At 44.9% G+C, this 23,902-nt stretch overlaps 1 protein-coding gene across 2 annotated transcripts; it reads right to left on the reverse strand.

The window, feature by feature from the left end:
• Positions 1-3,558: 3,558 nt before the first annotated feature.
• Positions 3,559-22,648, reverse strand: FDFT1 (farnesyl-diphosphate farnesyltransferase 1). 2 transcript variants are annotated; one of them, XM_012645893.1, is made up of 8 exons: positions 22,456-22,648; positions 15,923-16,020; positions 14,881-15,064; positions 11,289-11,417; positions 9,222-9,413; positions 7,998-8,174; positions 6,950-7,102; positions 3,559-4,122 (listed from the first exon to the last, which is right to left on the reverse strand). In XM_012645893.1, exons 1-8 carry the CDS (start codon positions 22,552-22,554, stop codon positions 3,901-3,903), a joined length of 1,254 nt encoding a protein of 417 aa, XP_012501347.1. In that variant the 5' UTR covers positions 22,555-22,648; the 3' UTR covers positions 3,559-3,900. The 2 variants fall into 2 exon arrangements, with proteins under 2 accessions (XP_012501347.1, XP_012501346.1); XM_012645892.1 differs by lacking the exon at positions 22,456-22,648 and having other exon boundaries at positions 3,847-4,122; positions 15,923-16,417.
• Positions 22,649-23,902: the final 1,254 nt, after the last annotated feature.

Raw genomic sequence — 23,902 nt, forward strand, 5'->3', positions numbered from 1 at the left:
CCTGGAAGTCTGCTCTGATGGGTCCCAGAGATCATGTGTCACTGCCTGTGGACGTGCAGCTCCTCATCCCCAGAAAGAATCGTGTTGTCCCGGAACCGCGTGCCCTCCCAACTCTTGCAGCCTCGTTTTAACTTCTCACTGCCCAACCGTATTTTCCAGCCACGCATCTGCCTCTTCATAGTTCCCATCATCCTCATCAGCCCTTCTCTGTAAATCCATCCCGAGCCCCGACGAGCCTGCCCTGCTTAGAGAGCTAAGAGCAGCGCTGTGCCCCATCTCCTGTTCGCTGCAAACTAGCAGCAGCCTGAGGGTTCTGCTCACAGAACACAGGCGTGCCGTCCTGGGGATCTCACATGACCACGATGCCGCCCCACTGCGGGACTGCCTCTCTCCCCGGGAGCCCTCCAGTGTTGGTATGGGCTGGAGCCAGAACCCCTATATAGTATTTGGAGAGTCCCCTATGCCACTGGTTGCTGTTCCAGAATTATTTCTTGGCATAGATGGCCCTGTTTAAGAGTCACAGCGAAGTACACCAGTTCTTGAGGGAACAGAGGAAACTGGAAGTCAGCGCTCATTCCACTGGCCTGACCGGATAGCTCGGAATTCCCTTCCCCAGCCCAGCACGGGAGTCGGGCTGGCAGAGGCATGGGAAATTTAGCTTCCGGTGCACTCAGAAGTTAGGAGTCAAAAGCTACATCAAATAAACTCAAAACCCCTGGTGAGCGTTGTAGGAAAAGTGTGATGCTCATCATAGTACTTATAAAATGCTTAATGAGGGTTACCAAAGCCACAAATTCGTAATCTCTTTATTCTTACAGTTTCAGTTAGGACACATCCATAACCTCAACAAAGTTCTGAAATAGTGCTACCTGCTCCCAAACCCAGTTGAATAATTATTCCATTTCCATCTTGTCTCCTCCCCACTCCCCCAGTGTACCCACCTACAGCTCCGTCCCTACCCCTGGCTGGAGTAAGCCACGATGCACTAAATGAAGTGACAGGATGAACACGAGGCATCTTTGCACTTGGCTTAAGGAGACTGTTAGAGAAACCTGCCTTGCAGTGTTTATGGTCGGGCTGGGTCTCAATACTTTCAGTAAACCTCAGATAACCTGTTCATCACTGTTACCAGTTCCATTCAGTAGTTTGAATGCCTTTCCAGGCCAGGTGACAGATGGAGGTGATGATGCCTTTCTAGTCTTCACCTAGAGAAAGGCATTCTCTGCCTTTCTCTATAAAGACAGGCAGTTCAATTTTTGCCACTCCCAAACATGCCTCAGAGAGCCATACTCAGGAAGTGCTCGGCCAGGCAAGGTAGCTCACACCAGTAAGCCTAGCACTCTGGGAGGCTGAGGTGGGAGGATTGCTTGAGGTCAGGAGTTTGACACCAGCCTGGACAAGAGCGAGACCCCTATCTCTACCAAAAATAGGAAAAATTAGCTGGGTGGGGTGGCACACACCTGTAGTCCCAGCTACTTGGGAGGCTGAGGCAGGATGATTGCTTGAGCCCAAGAGTTTGAGGTTGCAGTGAGCTAGGCTGATGCCACTGCACTCTAGCCTGGGGAAAAGAGTGAGACCCCCCAAAAAGAAATGTAGGATGTCCAAATAAATTTGAATTTTGGGTAAGTACATTTTTAGTATAAATGTTTCCCATGCAATATTTGGGGTATAATTCTAAAAAATAGAATTGTTTATCTGAAATTCAAGTTTAACTGCATCCTGTAGTTATCTGGCGACTTCAGTAGAAAAGATACTTAGAAGGAAAACAATCTTTCAAAGAGCTTGAGAATGACATGAGCTGAGACCTTTGTACAAGTCAGTGATAATAGAAAAAATTACATAGCTTTATAGCTGGAAGAGACCTAACAGATCACCTAACTACACATCTCAGGAAGTCCCACAGGTAATGACTGAGTTGGGAGGGAAGCTCCCAGTATGTCCACCTTAGACCGAGGCTCTTCCCACGAGGTTGTCCTGTGTCTTACATGAACTTCAACAGAACTAAATCTTAGATTTCAACACATGAATTTGTAACAACCTACCTTGAAACCTCCGAGTTTGGGGTTTTTTTCCCCAACCAAATGCTGATGCTTAAGTTGCTGGGAAGATACTGTCTTGAGTCTGGCTTACGGCTGGCTGTACTCCATGTGGCAGGTTACACTGGCTTCAGCATGGTGACAAATTTGTCCAGTGCTGAGCCTCAAACGAGCCAATTAACTCAAGTCCTCCTGGGCCCAAGCTGAGCCAGTTGTCTCGGAGGTGTCAGTGTCACAGGAAGAAAATCAGGATGTTTGTAACAATGCAAACCCGACATTACTGCCGGGGAAAAAACTCGAATCCGATCACTGTCACTACACCCAGTGGCTGCAGCAGAAGAGCAGACTATATGCTGTGTGTATCTAGAGCTTTAATGGCTTCTAGAAAGCATTTTAATGCCCTCGGACATGGCTTATCAATCTGGGGCCGTGTCCTCCCTGGGCCACGCTGGACTCTCGGTGAGTGTCTCCGTGAGAGGATATCACACGCCCAGCTGTGCCGGGCAGAGGAAGGTAAAACCCCTGTGGCAGAATCAGGCTAAGTGCCATTCGGCTTTCAAGCCAATCACCTGAAAGCATCTCCCGCCTTTCTTGAGAATTCAGTGTATAAGCTGGTAATTTAAATAAAGAAAAAAAGCTGGGGGAAAAAATTTCTTAACGCAGCTGAGAGAATCCGCCCAAGTAGAGCGGGCTGGCAGGGCTCGTGTGGTTGCCAGGCTACCGCGGTGAGGCAACACCGCCTGCTCGCTCGCCAGCAGTCCTGTGGAGCGGCCAGCTGTGCCCCTTCCTGGCGCTGTCCTCGCTGGCTTCGTGGTGGCTGCAGATGGCCACTCATCCCTCAGTCACTCTGTTCTTGAGCTCCGTCCAACAGCCATGCGGGCTTTCAAGTGAACTGCACTTGACAAACGCAGACTAACTGAATTCTTTATCATAAAAATGTCCTCGGCCGAGCACTGTGGCTCTCGCCTGTAATCCCAGCATTTTGGGAGGCTGGGGTGGGAGGATCTCTTGAGGCCAGGAGTTCGAGACCATCTCGAGCAACATAACAAGACCTCGTCTCTACCGAAAATAAAAATAAAATGAGCTGGGCATCGTGGCCCACAACAGCAGTCCCAGCGACTTGGGAGGCAGAGGTGGGAAGATCGCTTGGGCCCACGAGTGCTGGGTCGCAGTGAGCTGTGATCTACTGCGCGCTGGCCTGAGCACCAGAATGAGAGCCGGTTTCTAAAAAAAAGAAAAAGGTCTCCTCAAAAATGTCTGCCTTTACTGGGGTCAATCTAAAATCTTGCTGCTTCTCTCTGAAAGCTAAACTCCCTTCGGATGAGAAAATGATATCATAACACCCAGATTTTACTCCCAGCCTTCATGTGCAGGAGACAGCCTGCACTCTCAGAAAACATGAAGCATTACCTAGAACTGGAAACCCATCCGCTCCACTCAGACCAATGAAGGAAAACAAAATGATGAGAAAAATAGGAACCAACAGAAAGAAAATTCACTTCATTTTCTACTATGATGAATGTTCAAATTAAATACATTTAATTATAACTCCAGCCAGGATTCACACTAAGACCTCGTGACAGTCCCATACGCAGCCATTTCACCTAATCTGCAGCATAGAACACACTGCCATTGGCACAAGAAGCAGAAGTGTCACCACCCCAAGTATCAGGCAGCTGAGAGCAGGCAGCCTTTCATCTTACATTCTTCTCAACTGCCTCTCAGTGTCCTAAAGGTTGCAGCCACACAGGGTTCTTTTAGGGATTAAAATGGGAGGAGAAAAACAAAAAGAAGCCAACATCCATCCCTGAAGAAAAAGTAAATCCATTTCCTGGTGAACCTCAGCTTCCAGACCAATTCCACATCAGTGTTCCCCAGTCTGGACATAGTCTTCTGTGACCTGGGACAGCGTGCTCAGGTACTGCCAACTCAGGGCAGCCAAGAGCATGACAAATGACAGGTAAATGGGGGAGTAGTGGCTTCGGGAGATGAGCTGACAGTTGGGAAGATTCTGCGTCCTGATGGTGGAGATGATCTGCCGTGTTTTACTGGAAGATGGGTCTGAGTCGGGGATTCTATGATAAATCTGTTAAAGAAAGAAGAAAAAGTGGTAAGTGCTACATATTGAGTACTAGGTGCTTTATAAATATTTTCTGTGGTTACTTCTTACAACAGCCCTCAACAGGTGGGTATTTTGTGCCTATTTTACCAATGAGGAAACTGAGGCTCAGAGAAATGAAAGTAACTAACCCAACGCCACCCAGATGAGCCACCCTGAAATGGCGGGGATGTGAGCCCATGAAGGTTTCTGGCTGCCTGCCTGAGCATTTATTTCTATCCCAAAATAGCAGGTTGATCTTCTCCCAGCTGACAGGTATCCAGGCTGATTTGCAGCTAAGGACAGAGCCGTGTCCACCTGCTCAGGAGGGCTTGGGGCTGCGGGACCACTGCTCATTTAAGCACTGGGGGTGCACGAGGAGGTCCTCTTTAAAGTCCCTTCCAGGTGCATTCCTGCTACAGCCAGTCAGCCCAGAAACCGGACGGAATAAATGTGTCTTCCTTTCTTACTGCGAATGACTTGGTCAGGGAGGAGAAGTAGGATCAGTGTTAATAGCTGGACACCTGCGAAAGGCCAGACCACTTGTGACTTCATACAAAAGCTTTTATTTAAAACTTCATTTGCAAAATGTCCTTAGTGCTGACATTAAAACCAGTATCAGATTCTATTGCTTGAGACTTAGAAATCTTCAGAGATTTTTCTGAATCAAATCAAGTAAGTTTAATATTAACATTTCCTCCAAAATACCTTGAGTTTCACTAGTGTAACTTTAAACTAAACAACTGATGCCCTAAATCAGAGGCTGGCAAAGTTGTTATTAAAGAGCCGAAAAATATTTTTAGCTTTACAGGTCACTCTCTGCTGCAGCTACTCAACTTGGCCATTATGTCACCAAAGCAGCCACAGACAACACATAAACAAATGGCTGTGGCTGTTCCAATAAAAATGTATTTACATACACAGGAAGCTGGCCAACTGTGCTTTGCCCACCTTTGCCCTCAATCAAACTGTGAGTCACAATTAAGATTTAATTCCAATAGTTAAGGAAAAGCCAAATAAAACCTGAGTTTTAATATAGTACTGGCCATAAAATTTTTAAAAAATGGTTTTCTAATCCTGAGCAACATACCCAGACCCCGTCTCTACCAAAAAAAAAAACAATTAGCTGGGCATGGTGGTGCATGCCTGTAGTCCCAGTTCCTCAGGAGGCTGAGGCAGGAGGATCGTGTGAGCCCAGGAGTGTGAGGCTGCAGTGAGCTATGACTGTGCCATTGCACTCTAGCCTGGGTGACAGAGCGAGACACTGTCTCAGAAAAAAAAATGGTTTTCAAAAACTGTTGATCAGAATGAAACTGCAAAACCAAAACATTATCTGAACTACATACTACATAAAATGTTTCTAATTTATATAAGATGAAGAAATAGTGGAGGTTAACAGCACAGGGTCTGAAATCAGACAAACCAGGGTCCAAATGATGGGTCTAGTGATGAGGCTGATGCCTCAAGTCTCCCAGAGATTACTGGAACCCACCTACCTGCCACGCCAGGCACAGTAAGCTCAAAAGAAGTGCTGGCTGTACGGAGACCTGGACAGTCTCAATGGTAGCAATTTTTTGGTCGATGGATGAATACTTTCATCTAGCTATTAAATGAATTTTAGGATTTTTCTAAAGATTTGGTCTTCTCTTAGACCTTCTGTAGGTGCCTATGATAGAAATGCTGATGTCCACGAGTTGTCAGATAGAAAGTAGGGAAGAAATACAAGGAGAACGTGCAATATGCAAGAAAAATTAGAATAGTTGCTTTGAAGAATTATGTTCAGATGAAAACACTGTTGCAAATCATATCCCTGTAAACATATGACAAGGGGACTGGAGGAACACACAGAACCATGGACAGCGGTCACCTGTGGGGAGGGAGCACAGGCTGCTGAGGAATGAGGCCCTTTATGTTTTCATAGACTCAGTAGTATCTAAATCCCAGTAAGAGCATACTTGAGGGCCACAGCCCATCCCGGCCTCCACTCCCTTGATGACAGTAGCCACCACCCCTGCCAGTTATGACAATCAAAAATGTCTCCAGACATTGCCCAATGTGCTCTGCGGGGAGGAGCAAATCACTTCCATTTGGGAACCACTGCTCCAGCGCCTACAGATTAGAGAGAGTTCTAGTCTCTAAGAAATAAAGTTTTTGAACCTAGTCAAACCCCTCCACATTTGGAGACTTAACTTGAGCAGGTATGTTTTGTTTTATAGGGTGGCTTTGGCATTTGAAATGAAATTTTCAGAAAAAAGCTTAGAAATAATTACAACTTGATGGCTTTCCTTTGCCTAAATTCCCAACTGTGGTTTCTCAATGGCAGCCTGTAGTGTGATGGAAAGTACTAGACTAGGGGTCACGACACGTGGATTGGAGTCTGAGACCCACGCGGTCATGTGCTGCATCGGCACACATAAGCCTCAACTCCATGTTCCTCACATGTGAACAAGAAGCTCAGCTGGCCTCTAACATCATCTTCCAGCTCAAACACCATGATTCTATCAAGAGCTCCACCCCACAGCCGTGCTTGTCTCCTCTCACCAGAGATTGTTCTGGTGCTGTGTACTACGTACTATGCACTACGCAGCTCTGAGCAATCAGCTCAGCTCAGCTCCTGTGCTCACACTTTTTTCCTAATAAAGGATACCAATTCCTGTCTGTTTAAGTCATAGCATAGTCAGTTGTTAGGGTCATCTAATATCCAAATATGATATGTTTAAATATCTAATATCAAAATATGATACATTTAAATAGTGACATTCTTTAAAGAATAAAAGCAGCTACAAATTATCCAGGTAGTTAAATGAAAACCCACCTCTTCCATATACTGGTATATTATAGCTTTCACAGCTGGCATATTGGTGGCATCCATCATTAGAGTCACTGCTTGCCCTTTCCGAATCTTCACCACCCCTTTGAACACCTGCTGGTTATTGTAACAGGCAGCCAGAGTAGCAATGGCCATTACCTACAGGTAACAAGGAGAGAGTCTTAAACAATTCTGTAGTTCAGCCACAAAAGTTCCATTTTATTTGAAAAGAAGAGACACAAGTAGATCCAACATTTTCCATGCTAAAGCAATGGGTGATTGGATCTGAAATATAAATTTCAAAATAACACTTGGAAAGAATTTTCTATTTTAGTCGTTCTTCTATTTTCCCTATAATGTATGTAATTCATTGTATATTAAAAAATAATGCTGGGAGGACACCAAAGGGGGGTGATTTCCTGTGTTCAAAGGTAAATTATTTCTAGGATAAATGGAAACCTAAGATAGGCATACAGATTTTAGTTTCACCCACCATTCAAAATTGTTCACTAGAACAAGATCGAACCAAGTTTCCAAATCAGTTAAACCCTGTAATTTTCTTTACTTATTTAATATCTGAAATAATTGGTAAAGGTGATTAAAAGTGTAAGCTCCTAGAATATCAAGGGGCTAGGTCCACAGGTTCTGTTACCCCGAGTCTAGGAAAAGGACCATAATAATTAGGTGCTTAGACTTTTGTAGGATAACAGCTTCACCTAAGTTTTACCACCCAGCGCTCCCCATAAATCTAGGCCAAAGCCCTCAACTTAATTGTGAAGATAAAGATCTAACTAGTGTAGAACAGTGTGGAAAGAAGAGTGAATCGAGGAGGAAGGCTCTGGAAATGAGCAGACTTAAGCTTAAGGCTGAGCAGTGTGTCCTGGTTGGGAGGGAAGAGGTGTGTCCTGAAACCCCCAGCACAGGAAGATAAACTGGAATCATCTCTTTAAGGACTCATATCCTCAAATACAGCACAGGAAAATCCTCCCTTACCATCACCCTGCTCCCCTAGCCCCTACTTCCCACATACACCAAGAGGAGCCCTGTGCCATACCTGCGGAATAGCACAGAAGTTAAACACGCTCTGGTTTCTGAGCCTTGAAAGGTAGGTGATGACATCTGGGATGTGGTGCAGGGCGTTGGTGATAAGTTCATTCAGACACTGGACAGCCAGGTCAATATTCTCTGGTTTAGCAAAATCCCCCAACTTCTTAACATACCTGCCCCAAACCTAGACAGATAAGAAGATTAAAGAACAAGTCAACATGTGCATGGGGGAGAATTTACATTTTAATCCTTTAATGTACATATTAAAGGATAGCTGTGGATAATAACTATGATATACAGTAACATCTCTCTTAGCTGCTGACTCATCCTTCACCAAGATTACATCCATTTTAAGCTCCATGCAACAGCTATTTTGACTACCAGTAAGGGTCCAATCGCAACCTAGGAGTGAAAGTATTTAGGGAAAGTGTCCCTTTGGGACAATTAGTGTAGCAGGTACTAAGCAATACTTTGATGACCTCAGACTAAAGAGGTCTCCTGTTAGTCAGAGGCATTAGTCTATACCTGAAAAAACAGCCAGCCATATACAAAATCAGCCACACCAGTACTGCAGGTTAAATATTAAACATTCTCAAAATGGCCAGGCCTCAAAATAATTAACGATTAATATTACATCCCCAATTCTGATAAGAATGCTGAGCAAGCACATCTGGGAAAATGAGCTGAGCCTCTAAGTCCATTACCTCCCTGGATCCTGGTAACACAAACATAAAATAACACCCTCGATTCCAACAGTGGGATTTGGTTTGATGATTTTTAACGATATTATTTAGAGGATTCTCTGAAGCTTGCAAATAACTTACTTTTATTCTCGGGTAATTTTTAAGCTTCCTAAAAAATCATGCTTATTGTAACTTTACACATTCCTCAAAATAAATGACCAGCCTAAAAGGACAAGGAGATTCTGTTGAAAGTCAAATTTGTTATCCATTCTTAATTTGTGCCTAAAGCCACCCAAATTGATGGTACTAGGTTATTCTGCAGAACCTGGAGAAAACAGTTAACAAACCTCCATGTACTCATCCAGCTTCAACAACTGACACATGGCCAGTCTTGTTCCAGCTACACCCCACTCCTGGATTACTTTAAAGTAAAGCCCTGATGTATCATTTCATCCACAAATACTTCCTTCTGAATTCCCCAAAGATAAGGAACCTTTCTTGTACACGTGTCTAAGATTATTTTTCCCCAAACACCCTGATACTGTTACCTCTTGAGGCCAAAACTCTCTTCCCTCTTGCTGGTCTTCCAGATAGTCCCGAATGATGTTTGTTTTCTGCAGAAACAGGCCCATCGAGTTGGCACGTTCTTCATCTTCACCAACTAAGGGGTCTTCGAACTCTGAGGCCGAGAAGAGACGGGAAAGGCCGATTCCCACCAGCCCGGCAACGTAGTGGCAGTACTGTGAAAGACAATTTTTAAAGCGCTTTAGTAATGAAGTCTACTAAAATAGACACACTACAGATCAGCAGCTACAAAAAAAGCAGGCTCCAAATAGAATGTATAAGATCTCATTTTGATTAAAAAACAAATATACATACATGTACATACAAGGATTTAAAAACACCCAAGAAGGATGTGCATAAACGTTTTAACAGTAATCTCTGGCTGATGGGAATGTGATGTCTTTATTTTTTACTTGTATTTTCCAAATGTCTACAAGACACATGTACTGCTTCTATAATAAAAGGTTATTTAAAAAAGAAACTAGTACAGTAAACCTTTTTTTTTTTTAGAAATGGGGTCTCGGCCCTTTTGTTACGACAGAGGGGTCTGTTTGCCTTTCTGTGGCAAATGTATCTTGCTCTTGCTCTGTAAATCTATCTTGTCCTTCCTCAATAAACTTCATTTCATGCTTTAAAAAAAAAAAAAAGAAAGAAGTGGGGTTGCCCAGGCTGGTCTTGAACTCCTGGTTTCAAGCGATCCTCCCACCTCGGCCTCCCAAAGTGCTGGGATTATAGGCATGAGCCACTGAGCCTGGCCTCCTACCTTGTATTTTTATGTTTAGTTTAGTTCCCACAGTTAAGTCCCTTTGTCTAGATGAGCTCTTCTGGTATAAACTCAGACCAAATAAAAGCCATTATAATATTATTTATTACATCGTCTCCTCTCAGAGCCCTTTCCAGCTACATCGGTCCGCTGAGGAAGACGCACCTTACCCATGTGGGGTCTCCTAGAGCTCATCCCCACATATGCTCATCTATAACTACTATGGCTTGAATGTGTCCCCCAAAAAGCATGTGTTGGAAAGGTAATCCCCAAGAGTTGGGACTTTTGAGACATGATTAGGCCATGAGGGCTCCACCCGCATGAGTGGATTAATGTCGATTATACAGGGGTGTGAGACTGCAAGTTTGATCTCTTGCTCTCTCACTCTTTCTTTGCCCTTCTGCCAAAGAATGACACAGCAAGAAGGCCCTCGCCTGATGTCAGCACATTGATATTGGACTTCCCAGCCTCCAAAACTGTAAGACATAAATTTCTTTTCTTTATAAATTACACAGTCTCTGGTATTCTGTTACAGCAACAAAAATGGACTAAGACAATAATGATCACACAAACTCGGGGGAGAGCACGAAGAAACTTGGAAGCATCTCAAAGTGTCTTATTTATGTAAGGATATGATGAGAAAGAAAGAAATAAGGTACAAGAGAAGTGCTCATCTCTCAGCATAATACACCCGCAATCCAAAATTAATACCTTTGGATTCTTACAAGCTGTTGTTTCTGAAGAAACAGATAAATAAGAAAATTTAACAGCTTAAGTGATACCTACATCTCAGAAACAAACGGGGCCAAGCTGGCACTGACTTCAACAGTAATCTGTGATAAGATGGGATTGGAAATGACTCAGATACTAAGGTACGTATATGTATCACACATAGTAATGGGAAAGAAGAAAATAAACATTTTTAAAATTTGGAAACTACTAATATTTCTGTATTATGTAAAATAATTTGGCCATTTACCTAAAATTTCATGGCCAGTCAGAGACAGTTTTATAAACTTAATGCCTGGTACCTTTAAGACAAGTTCTATCTACTTTGGCCTCGTTTAGTGGTAAGCTCTCTAGGACATGGGTAATTTCATTCATGGAATATTAAACACTTTAAGTCCCTATAAAGTGTTTATGATGAGACCTTCAACCTAAATAGATGAATTGTAAAACCAGAAAACCTGGCACCGGTGGAAAACTTTTCCTCGTCCTAAACTTTACGATGTACCGTCAGCTCTGCCCTACTCACCACACTAGAACAATGTTTCACAGAGACACTAACCTTGTCCCACTCCTCTTCAGAGGTCACATGTTTATCCAGAAACTCCGCCATCCCAATTCCCATCCTCCGGCAAATGTCAGCAATCACTATTTGATATTTCTTAGCCAGGTTTCTAAACTCGAGGGAGATCTGAAATGGAGAGACCATAAAAAACAAAACAGTGCATGGCACCAAAGACCAGAAGGCAAAGCAATGGTGGAACTCATTACTTATGACTCCCAAATGGTTCATCTGCAAGACTCATCTAGGTCATGCTAGCTTTCTACATACTGAATCCAATTTCATAAATATTAAGATAGAAGGGTCTAAAAATGCCAATGTTTCTAGACTCAAAAAAAGATTCAAAGTCTCATTATACATCCATCTTTCTAATATATAATAAATGAGATGCTTCAACATAAAGCTCAGCATAAAGGTAAGAATTTTAGGGAGAAAGGCTTGTTTCAGGCAGACTTCATTAAGGCAAAGACTCATCTGTGCAAACGTGAATTGAGCACTTCCTAGGTAACAAGTGTTGTCCTAGGCACCAGGGCTGGTACATCAGGGCAAAAGAGACTCACGTCCTTGAAGAACTTACATTCTAGTGAGATCAGCCAACCATTCTCCTCCATCAATTCCCCAATTTATATCCTGAAGTTGTAGTGTTCCCCTCACTGTAAGGCTATACATTTTAATTTCTTAAGCAACTCAAGTCAATCTGAGGCATGCTGCCCAATATTTTTTTCACAGCCCAAGTCCTAATGCAGAAAAGTAGTACTGAGGTTTTTAAAATTTATTGTTACTGTACAAATATCTTGTTTCAGTTCAAAGAAAGTGTTATAGGTCATCAAAATACAATATATAAAAACACCATGAAAATTCTTAAAATGTTAAAACATTAAAAGAGCCTATATACACACTACTGAAAACAGTGAACAGACTTTGTTAAAGATCAAAAGTGTGAGACATACTTGGTTTGTGCTTACGGAAAGGTTAGAAAAACTTCCTCAGGAAACATCTAAAATTGAGGGCCTGAGGGGAAACCAGCTGGTTGCAGAGCACCATAGGAATTCAAGAGCCTAAGAGAATTTATGACTTCTCTGATGCACATCAACTCTTAAATCCAAAAAACCCATAAAATCAAGTTGGTCTTTCCAGAACTCAGTTCTTTCCAAAGGGCTGTTCTTTCCAGAACTGCTGTTCAAGCCAAAGCCAACAGGTAATTCCTATTGTGGATTGAAACAAACTAGCAACTCTACCAGGGGTTATTCCAATCCCTGAATCTCCCTAGAACTGTTCCTTCAACAGATCCTTGGCCAGACCAGTTCTATTTATAAAAGAGGAGAGGCGAATGAGGGTGGGGAGGAGGAGGAGCTTAGACTGAAAAACAAACCCTCCAAAATAAACACTTCCACTTCTGAATCTGACCTGTCCCTTTCAACAGCTTTTTCGTACTTACTACATTATTATGTAATTCAAAAAGTGAAAACAAAAATATCCAGAAAAAGGTGACAATGAAGAGCCTTATGTTTTCCCAGAAACCCTAGGAGAAGAAGAGCTTTTTGCCAACTCCACACCCCAAGCCCTGTTTCGTATGTTCTCTGGGCAGAACAACAAGCTCTGCTGTGTGAAGTGAGCCAGAGCTCACCTCTCCCCTCCACGTAACTCTGTTCCACAACTACAGTGGATTTCTAGGTTCTCAGATCACTTTCTGGTGATTCCAAGTACACGAAGGAATGCTCCCATGGTGAGTCCACCCGGGATGATGGAGAAAGGTCAGACCCCAATGGGCAAGGGTGGTGGGGCACTTCCATCACTCTGTAAATACAAATCCCCCTAATTATTACCATATAAACCTCAGGAATATTATGATCAAAACACTGGGTGAGTCTACATTCACCTATATTTAATTTAAAGTGTTTTCTATTTGTTTGCTTTGTTATTTTTAAACATTTTTAAAGAGACAGGAAAGTTTGCCAGTGATTAAGCACCAGGATTCTGGGGCCAGACCTTCTGGATCTGAATCCTGATTCTGCCACTAAACTTTACAGGTGATCTTAGGCAAGGTACTTAATTTCTCCGTGCCTCAGTTTCCTCATCTATATAAAATGTGGATAGTAATAGTACATCACGTACTAGGTAGTTTGCCTGTTAAACTACATTATAGATCAAATAACAGTAAATTACCAATGAAATATATTTAGTAACTGAGTCATAGTAAATTGCTCAATAACTGTATTCTATTAATGCTATTATCATTTAAAAATAACCCTGTGTTATTCCTTAAACTATGTTTAGAGGTAGAGCTCTAAGACTTCTAGCTTTCCACCAGCACCAGGTGAGAAAGATGTACAGTCAAGTGCCACATAATGACATTTCAGTCAAGAACAGACTGTGCACACGATGGTGGTCCCAATGGTGGTCCCCTAAGATTCTAATACTGTATTCTTAATGTATCTTTTCTATGCTTAGATACACAAATACTTTCACTGGGTTATAGTTACCTACAGTATTCAGTACAGTAAACTGCTATACAGGTTTGCAGGACAGGAGCAACAGGCTGTACCATATGGCCTAGCTCTGCAGTAGGCTATACCATATGGATTTGTGGAAGGAAACTCTATTGTTCACACGAGGAAATCACCCAACAACACATTTCTCAGAACATATCCCAATCGTTAAGCAACACATGACTGTACTCTAAGCAAAACTATAACCTACAATGAGAGTTCTAGAAAGCCTGACATGAAATGCTACCAACTAATGATCACTAAAGTACAAAGCACCAGGTTCGGTCTCAATGCACACACTGACTGTACACTGAGGTAGAGTTCACTCGGCTAGAACACTCTCCCTGGGCTTATTCCTAAGTTCTGTGGGGCCTGGGACAAGACAACAAATGGAGGCCACATACCGTATGTGGCTAAAAATTTAAAACTTATCAACTGAGATAATAACTTGTTAAATAAAACACATTCTATCCTCCTGCCTTGACTAACATATCTTTATAATAACCTAGATGATTCAGGTTTGAATTTAAAATTCTTGGTCCCTCAGAGTTTTGTTCAAAAATAAGCAGGGCAGAGACTGTGGACCCCAGCTCCCAGTCCACACCCCTTCCCTCCTGCTGCTCCCGACTCTGTCCAGCGCTGGGAGGGATCTCCCGCTCATGCATAAGGATGCCCGGCCCACTGGACCAGGTTTCTTCCACAACCCTCCCAAACACAGCCCTTGGCCACCCTCAGGCCTGAGGGCACCATCACTGGTGGTATGTTCCATCCTGGAGGAGATGTACCTAAGGAAATAGACTGTGCAGATCCTGGCCATGAGCTCAGGGGATTAGGGGGAAGGAATTCCAGATGTCCAGAACGTAATCTAGAGGGGGTGGTGCAGGAGGTCTGGGCAAGCACATTCCCATGGCTGAGGTGCAGAGAGGCTATGGAACTGCCCACCAGGTACTAAGTGGGCAATCTGGCTTCAGTCTTGACTACCAGAGTTCTCAACCATGGGTCTGCTTATTTTACCTCTCTCTACAAGTCTGAGGGCTAGCTGACAACTCCATTGCCAATTACAAACACAAGAGTATGCAGAAGAGATTTGTAATTGCACTAACCGTTGGGAAATCCTCCAGCACCTGTCGATCCTTCTCCTTGCTCTCCATGAACCGCCAGTCTGGTTCGTAAAGGAAAGAGTGAAAGTTGTGTAACAGTGGGACCTTCTTCTCCACACTGATGGTCATGTCATCTTCCAGAGTGTCCAGAGCTCGGAGAACCAGATAAAATATGCATACGGCATTCCTTTACAAAAGGAAAAATATATTAATTTGTGTCAGGCCTAAGCCTGCCTATACCCTTAACTCTATAGACTATAAGAGTGTCTAAAGTTCTTTATACTTGCTAGTAAGTTACATTTAACTAATGTAGAACAACTACACAGACCAAAAGACCAAATGTTTAGACCGAATTAATATTTTAGTATATGTGCTGCCGAAATGAGCACACAAATCAATATTTTGCAAGTAGAGAAGAAAGTCAAAAGGCACAACAACTTCTCAGTATAAATACTATCACACATAAAGGCAATTGGACAAAGAGATGTAAATGAAATTGGAAACCAAGAAGGGGGAAGGGTAGGGTGGGGGTGAGGGATAAAAACTTACCTATTGGCACAATGAACACTATTCTGGTGATGGGCACACTAAAAGCCCTGACTTAGGCACTATAAATGTATCCATGTAACAAAAACGTTTGTATTCCCTTAGTATTTTGGGGAAAAAAAAGCAAGTGTGTGTAATTCATGTGCACAGAGGCAGCCTCAAAAGAAGTAACCCAATATGTTAGAAAAGCAAAGTAGTGTAAGGGAAGCCAAGGAAAATGCATAACCTGCTCAGAGACAGGTTCAGGTGCCAGGACTAAAAAAAGTTAATAAACATCACCATCCCCCCATACTTCTCTGAAAGAGCCGGGCCCACAGGGACATTATTAGATGGCAAAGTGCCTGGAAAGGCATTCTAAAGTAAACACATGGACTTTGCAACCCCGAATATCGCTTTCACTCAACGCTAAGTGCAGTGTCAAAAAAGTAGCTTGCAGCGACTCACAGGCCCCTGGAAAAGCTTCCCTCCCCCAAGCCAGAGGCGCTGCCTCACCACTCACCGCATTTCCCCATCCAGCGCCTCGATAACGGCTGCGAAACTGCGGCTGGTCTGATTCAGATACTTGTAGCAAGTTTTCAAGCTGCTGCTGAGCGAGTCCTGCGGGCAGAGAAGACACACGGCGGTGGGAGACGTCGAGGAGCAGGAGTGCGAGTGGGAGTGGGACAGGCGGTTCCACAGCCTGGGGCAGCCGCCCTCCCCGCGAGGCCAGTCCTTGCAGGGCCAGGCAGAGGGGGGCAGGGGGCAGCCCCGCGGCGGGGTGCCTGCGCCCGGGCCCCTGGGCGCCGCGGCGGGGCTCAGCACCCAGGTGCGCTTGAAGAAGGACATGGCCTTGGTGCCGCAGGCGGCTGCGGCCATAGGAATCGCAGACCCAGCGGACTGTTTCCTCCATAGACCCGAGCAGAGCGAGGAGGTGCCCACAAAGGGGCGGGACGGGCTCCCCCCTGCTCCAACACACGCTGGGCGGGCAGAGCGTCCCGCAGGCCACACACGTGGAGGCCACCGCCCCGCGCAGCCGGCCCCGCCCCCAGGCCCTGCCCCGGACAGCCCCGCCCCCGCCGCGGCTCCGAACCCCTTCCCCACCTTTCTCTGGTCTGGCTGGCCCTTGTCACCTGCACCCACACACAGGCTGCTGTTACCGAAGCCCAGGCCGCTTTGAGAAGCCTGCTCTTGCTCCCCGTGACAGTCTCTCCTAGACCCAACTGCAGTCGGGCTCCAGGAAATCCTCTTCCCAACTAGGCCGGGACTTGGGTACTTTAATGCATCTGTCTTTGCATCGCCCAATTTTAACAAGAGTCTTGTTAAGTTGGTTTAGCCAGAATCCCCCAACCTCAGTATCTGATCACCAGATCCCATCCCTCCTCCCCATCACCCCCCCAGGTGATGTCGTCACCCTGGCCTACCTTCAGCAGGAATCCCCCCTTCCCCAAGTTTCCTCCTAATAATTTCCCATCCACACAACCCGCCCCATCCCTTCTACAAATTCCTACTTTTCCTTGTATTTGGAATTGAGCCTAGTTCTATACAGAGGTCTCTTTCCCCCATTGCAATCGTTTTTCTGAATAAAATCTGTTTTTACTGCTTTGACTACTACTGTCCAGCTCTGGTTTTTCTTTTAACATCTGTTAAGCCTCTACTGTCCTCTGGAAAGCCAGCCATTCCTTTCTAGAGTTCTTCTTGTCTTTCCCTTTGAAATTACTGAAATGTGATGAGCTGATTCCCGAACTTTACTCGTCCCTAAGGAAAACAAGTGAGTACTGTGTTTTTCCAGGGGGAGAAAAAGCCTTATTTTCAATGCAAGCATATCAGAAAGAATTACTGTTTGTGTGTATTTTATATAGACTTTTTAAAGAACACTTTTAGGTTCACAGGGAAATTGAGCACCAAGTACAGAGAGTTCTCATGTACCTCCTTCTCCCCGCACACACACACAGTCTCTCCACATTCTTTTTAAGAGAGAAATGGGAAACATTTGAAATATCTAACAGATGAGTGGTTAAACAAATGTGACAATCCACTGGTAGGAAATTCCATAAAGCCACTTCAAAATGTTAACAGTCAACCCTGGACCCTGGTGGGGGGCTCAAGTGAACTATGTTCTTTCTATTTGTATATATTTCCTTTATTTCTTACCATAGATGCACATTATTTTCTCAAAAGAATAAAGCTTTTTTTAAAAATCACGTAATCCTGAGAATTTCATTTTATTGCCATTTCCAATTGAAAATTATTAGTAAAAGCTAATATTAATATTTACTGAGCACCATACATTAGCAAAACACAGTGTCTGGCACATAAAAATATTCAGTAAAAAAGCTGGGTACAGTAGCACACACCTGTAATCCTAGCACTTTGGGAGGCCAAGATGGGAGGATCACTTGAAGCCAGGAGTTCAAGACTAGCCTGGGCAACAAGCAAGTCCCCATCTCTACAAAAAATAGAAAAATTAGCTGGACATGGGAGCTACTTGGGAGGCTGAGGTGGGAGGATGGCTTGAGCCCAGGAGTTGGATGTTGCGGTGAGCTATGATGACGCCACTGCACTCAAGCCCTGGAACAGAGCAAGACCCTGTAGGAAGGAAGGAAGGAAGGAAGGGAGGGAGGGAAAGAGGGAGGGAGGGAAGAGTGAGGGAAGGAAGGGAAAGAAAGGGAGAAGAGAGAAGAGAAGAGAAAAAGAAAGTAACAACTCTGGACTGAGCTGCAGACCAGCTCTCCACATAACCTGCCTGCTATCAGGCCACAATGCTTCCTTACACTGCACTGCCAAGTGTTTTCATCTTCAGCTCCAACTAATGCTTTTGGGGCTGATGTCTACCCAGAAGTTTCAATAAATGCAAAGGTTCAGTTCCAGTGGCTTTGAAAAGCAATCATCTTCAAGAACACTACCCCTCCTTCCCAACAGAGCCCTCCACTCAGACAGGGAGTGCGCTAAGTAATTTCCCTCCCAAATTACCAAGAAGAGTGCAGGAAGATGCAACTATTAAGCTATGGAAAACACTACTCATTGTAAAAATTTCCACTGCTTGATTCCCAGGAGCTGAGGGGGAGCTCAGGCTGCTGCTGCCTGTCCCCTGAGGCTCCTAATGTTTTCTGTTGCTGTCTGAAATCAGGCGCACTCCCAAGAACTCTCCACCAGGAGAAAACAGGGATGAAAGGCATTTAGAGGAAGGGTGTATGGTGGCCAGAAGGACAAGACCAAACTCCCAGTTCTGGGGCTCCAGCCTCATGTGAACAGCAGTTCCACACGGGAACAGCTACCAGCCCTCCCTATATCCTCCCCAGGAGGGGAAAAAAACAAAAAACCACAAACTTGAGAACTGAACTTACATAATAACAAGATTAAAACCCCCTTCATTAGGCTCCTACTCCATGCCAAGCACAACACACTCATTACCTTTAATCCTTACTAAACCCTTTCAGAAAGGTCTTACAGGCCCACGATCCACCTGAAATCTTCGTGACAGGATCCCTAGCAGAATTTAGAATTTTTAGTGTTTCAGAAAACAGGCAATAAAATGCATATACAGCCCCAGTCAGTTCAGTTTTGTTAAGCACATTCACACTGTTGCACAATCTCCAGAATTACATCACTAAGTTTTGGGGTGGCTCATTACTCAATAAAATCTAACTGATGATGCATGGAGATAGCCTCAGAGCTTAGCCCGGTGCCTGGCAGGCAATAAGGACTCAATAAATACTATTATTATTATTATTATTAATTTGGTTATTCTAACTCCCAATATAATCTACCCCCAATATAATGTCTTCCTGCTCCCCTGCCAAGTTAATGTTCCAAAAATATTGCTTTCATCACATCATAGCTCTGCTTTTGACTATCACCTACTTGACTGAATATAGCCCAGCTTTCAAAAGCAAACACATACTGATTGAGCTTTCTGCTTCTAACCTACCGTCTTCACTTCCAGGGTAGCTCCCTTATTCCACACACAACTCCTGCTCAGTCCTATCTACACAGTTTGGCTTTTTGCACGGAGTATCCTCCCCACTAATCTAAACCGAACGCCTCTTCAAGGTTGTATGCCCTACAAAGTACTTTTCTCATGTTTTCTGAAAACCTTTCCCTCTAAAACCCTTCCACTTCACTAAAATTTCCTGCAATCAAAATTTAGTTAAGATTACTTGACAGTTCCTAGATTATCTTACTTTTGTACACTGTTCTGTTAGATTGTGAACATGCTTAGGATAGGCATTTTTCACTTTGTGTACCTCACACTAAAGTGTTCAACTTCTAGCTGGATCTAGACAATCTCCTGCTTAATATATCTCTGTGGTCCATCATCTTAATTAAAAGCAGCACAGTGGGGCTCTGGAGTTAGACTGCAAGGGTCAAAACCTGGCTCTGTCACTTAAAGGCTGCTGAGCCTTAAGCAATTACTTAATCTCTCTGCCTGTTTCCTCATCTTATAGGAAAAATAATAGTACTTCCTCATAGGGTTACTGGAGGTTTAAATAATAATGGATGTAAGGTGTTTAAAACAGTGCCTGGCACATAGTAAGAGCTAAATAAATGTTAGCCATTATTATTATTATGATACCCTTTATATAAAAAGTAAAAATCTAGGTTTTAAAAGTCTTTCAGCAGGGCACCATGATGGAAGAACAGGTCCTGAACAGGTGCAATTAGGGATCTGAACTGTCCTCAATCCTAAATCCACAGTGTGACTTAGTTCACAGTGAGACTGCCTGAAAAAGTCAATGAACACTGATTGGGGGAGGGGGGTGAGGAAAAGGGCTTTAGTTGTATCTGGACATTTTATCTCCTAAGAAAAAAACAATGATGTAAATATGAAAAATTATATTTAATCTTGGAGATGGACACAAAGTGGTTTAATATATTATTTGTACCATTAGTTGTTTGAAATATTTTGTAATTAAAAATTCATTTTTTAAGGTAAAGCAACCTTGAACTATGTTAATTTGAAATAACAGCATCCATAAGAAAGGAATTTCAAGTTCTAAAATGGCCAGATAGCACCTAAAGTACTGCACAGTCTTGGATACTACACTTTAAAGAGATCTGGTCTCTGGTAAATGATCTGGAAAGAGTAACATATGATGATTAACTAAAGGAAGAATACAGAACATTTGGCTTGTGTGTCAATATTCTTAGAGAGAATATGAGAGTTCTCTTAAAATACTTCAAGTGTTGTATTACAAAACAAGGACTGGACTCTGTGGCTCTAGAGGGAGAACAAAGAGTGAAAGTTCAGCCCACTGTAAGGTAACACTTCCTAAAATGCAGAACTATCTGGAAAAGGCCTGGACAGTCTCCAAAGGTAATGAATTACCTATCACTGGAGTTGTTTAGGAAACTGTACAACTTGGATTATAAAAAAGTGATTCTTTGTTTTAGGTCAGAGATCGCTGGAAGAATCTCATATTAGAGACCATTTTCCCCCATCCCCAAAACGCACAAATGCATAACAACAAGTATTTTCAAATAACTTCAAAAAAGTCAGTCCCAAGTAAGAAATCTTAGTAAGAATCTCAGCAAGGCAGGGGAGCAATTTAAAGCTGTATTCCTTTAAGTGTCCCTCAAAAGACTAAACTCCACCCCAGAAGTGATTTTGCCCCTTTCTGTGATTTCCTATGGCATTTACTATATTCTGCCCCATTTACTTAAGTTTACCTTGTTTAAAAACCCAGACGCTTCCTGAGAGCAGAGCACTCACCCTTTGTGCATTAATTCATGTCCACATGTACTGACAAGCTATTATGTTTGAGGCACTAAAGACATGTCACATCAAATAAGATTCCTATTTTTAAATAGCTTAAAATCCAAAATCAAATACAGAATCTTAAATCTGAAAGAGACTTTGGGACCATAAAATCAATACACAAATAACCACAACACAAGACTATGGGGTGCTATAAGGTGAAACAGTACAAGAGAAAATGGTTGAGGTTCACAGGCAATAAGAAAAGACATCTCAGTATGATGCCTTCCTAAGTACTGTATGGAAAATTTTATCACATTTTATTGCCCTGACAAGATGGTGAGCTCTTGGAGTGCCTTATTTGTCTATACATCCCATCCTGCCATGCTGCACCCAATACACTTCCTAGCATGGAAACAGGTGTTCAATAAACATCTGCTGAATGGTCTATAGAGGTGGCACTCACTGCAGCTAGAGCTTGAAGGATGAGAAGGATTTTGAGTTATGAGATAATGGGGTAAAATTTTTTTCTGATGGAAAATTAAAGTGTTTTAATAAAGAAAACCAATTAAGAGTATATTTAAATAAAGTACAGTACTTGTGATATTTCCATTGCAGAAAAAATAAAAAGCTTTTGATACAGCCTATTCAGCTGAACGTGTCTGTTCATTCAATAATTACGTAAGAACAATTTTCTTGTTGGAATAAATACCTTCCTAAGCATTCCTTTAATAAAGGGTACAGGAGGGAGGCAGATGAAAGACAAATAAAATCAAGTCCTAGCCTTCAGGCAACTAACAATCTAGCCAATCGACAGACATACAGGTAACTCAAAAGCACTTGGAAGAGCAGGTATGTTATTAAAAAACGCAGGGAGCACGGGAGGATGAAGCAATTGACAGCAGGAAGGTGGGGGAAACTCAGGGAGAAGGTGGTGTAACTGGAAACTGGACGGATGAGTAGGATTTCATTCCAGAAAAGGTATTCGTGTGTTCCTTATGTTCACAAAAAAATTCTCTCACTCGTCCTCTCCCATAATCTCAGTTTTGTAACCCACCGACTGGAGCACAGATGAACACCAACGCTCCCCGAGACAACGAAATGTGAAGCAAAACCCCCCGAAAACCAAGGCTGGCACGAGCAGAAGCGTTTCAAGCCCCAAGACCACCTGGGGGGAGAAGGCCTGTGGGGAGGCCCAAGCCCACCCGGGCCCGGCGCGGCTGGGGACGAGGACCCAGGGCGGGCGAGGCCCTCCTGACAGCACAGGGCTCCCCCTGGCCCGGCCCGGCCGCCCAGGCCACGGAGGCCGCCGCCGCGCGCAGCTCGCCTCCGGTCGGGATGCAGGATGCTCGGCCCACCTGGTCCACCTTGGGCATCACCTTCCACCGGCCCCCGATCCGGAAGCGCAGCAGGTTGTAGAACTCCTCGGGGTGTCCCAGGCACTTCACAAACTCCATCGCGGCGGCGGTGTGCCGGGCCTCGGAGCGCACCTCTCCCGTCCCTCCGGCTCCCACCGGCCGGCGGGAGCGAGCGGGCGGGGCGAGGGCGAGGGCGGGCCCGGTGCGGCGTCGCCCCGCCCCTCCATCCCGCCCCACAACGGGCCTCGGGAGCTCGCGCCGCGGCTCGCGGGCTCGCGGGGTGGACTGACGGGCGCCGATTGGCCAGGGCCGCTCGCACCAGGAGACGCCGGCCAATCGGCGGTGGGATGAGTCTGGCGTGACACCACTCTAGAAGCTCATTGGAGGGTGAGAAAGAGGCCGACGAGCGAGATTGGTCACCTAATTCGAGCCTTGGTTTGCCTACGCTTGCTCCTGACTAGGAGCGCGCGCGCGTGGCGGGGTCGGAGTCCGGTAGCCGGGAGCACTGAGGGGCTGAGGCCCGGGCGTGACCCCGGCGTTGGCAGGGGCCGCTTTTCAGGGGTCCGCCGCGGTTTTGTCAACAGGCCGCCCACATGCTCGGCCTTGTTTGCTCCTGCCGACCAATTAGCCCTTCCCGGGTGCGCTTGGCCCAGAGCCGGAGCTGAAGACCTTTGACCGGTGGACCCACCGCCAAGTTGTGGGTCTCTGTAGCCGACGGCGCCCGCTCCCCCCCTGCGGCGCCGGCGCTCCTGGGGTCCCCGCTGCACATCCCACTTCCAACCCCCCTGAAGAGGGTTGGAAGCCCTAATATGACATGTGTGTGGAAGTTGTGTGGAAATTTCTCTCATCCTAGCTCTCTCAAGCCTCGGAACTACCGAAGCCGCCTGCGGTGTTTTGTTTTTTTTTTTTCTTTTGGTGACGGGGTCTCGCTTTGTTGCCCGGGCTGAGGGCGGTGGCGTCAGTTTACCTCACAGCCACCTCAAACTCCTGGCCTCAAGCCATCCTCCCGCCTCAGCCTCCCGAGTAGCTGGGACTGCGGGAGCAGGCCACCACACCTGGCTTATTTCTTCTCTTTCTTTGTAGAAGCGGGGTCTTGCGTTGCTGCTCAGGCTGGTGTTGAACTCCTGACCTCAAGCGTCCCGCCTCAGCCTCCCGAAGTGCTGGGATGACGGGCGTGAGCCACCGTGCCGGCGCCCTGCCGTCTCTTTTAACACGGCAACCAGCAATCCTTTTAAAATTTAAAGTCGGTTCTCCACACAAAACCACGCACGGCGTCTCCATCTCACTCAGGGCAAAAGCCCAAGTCCCGAAAGCTCGACAGGCGCTCACGCCGCGGGCGCAGCGAGACTCCTCGCGGAGTTAGGGTGCATCAAAGTAACACTTTACTTACTGCCCTGAGGAAGCGAGGGAGGGAGGGAGCGGCCTCGGCGCCGGCATGGAGGAGTGC

Source organism: Propithecus coquereli, unplaced genomic scaffold (genome assembly GCF_000956105.1).
Source record: "Propithecus coquereli isolate 6110/MARCELLA unplaced genomic scaffold, Pcoq_1.0 Scaffold238, whole genome shotgun sequence".
Taxonomy (NCBI): Eukaryota; Metazoa; Chordata; class Mammalia; order Primates; family Indriidae; genus Propithecus; species Propithecus coquereli.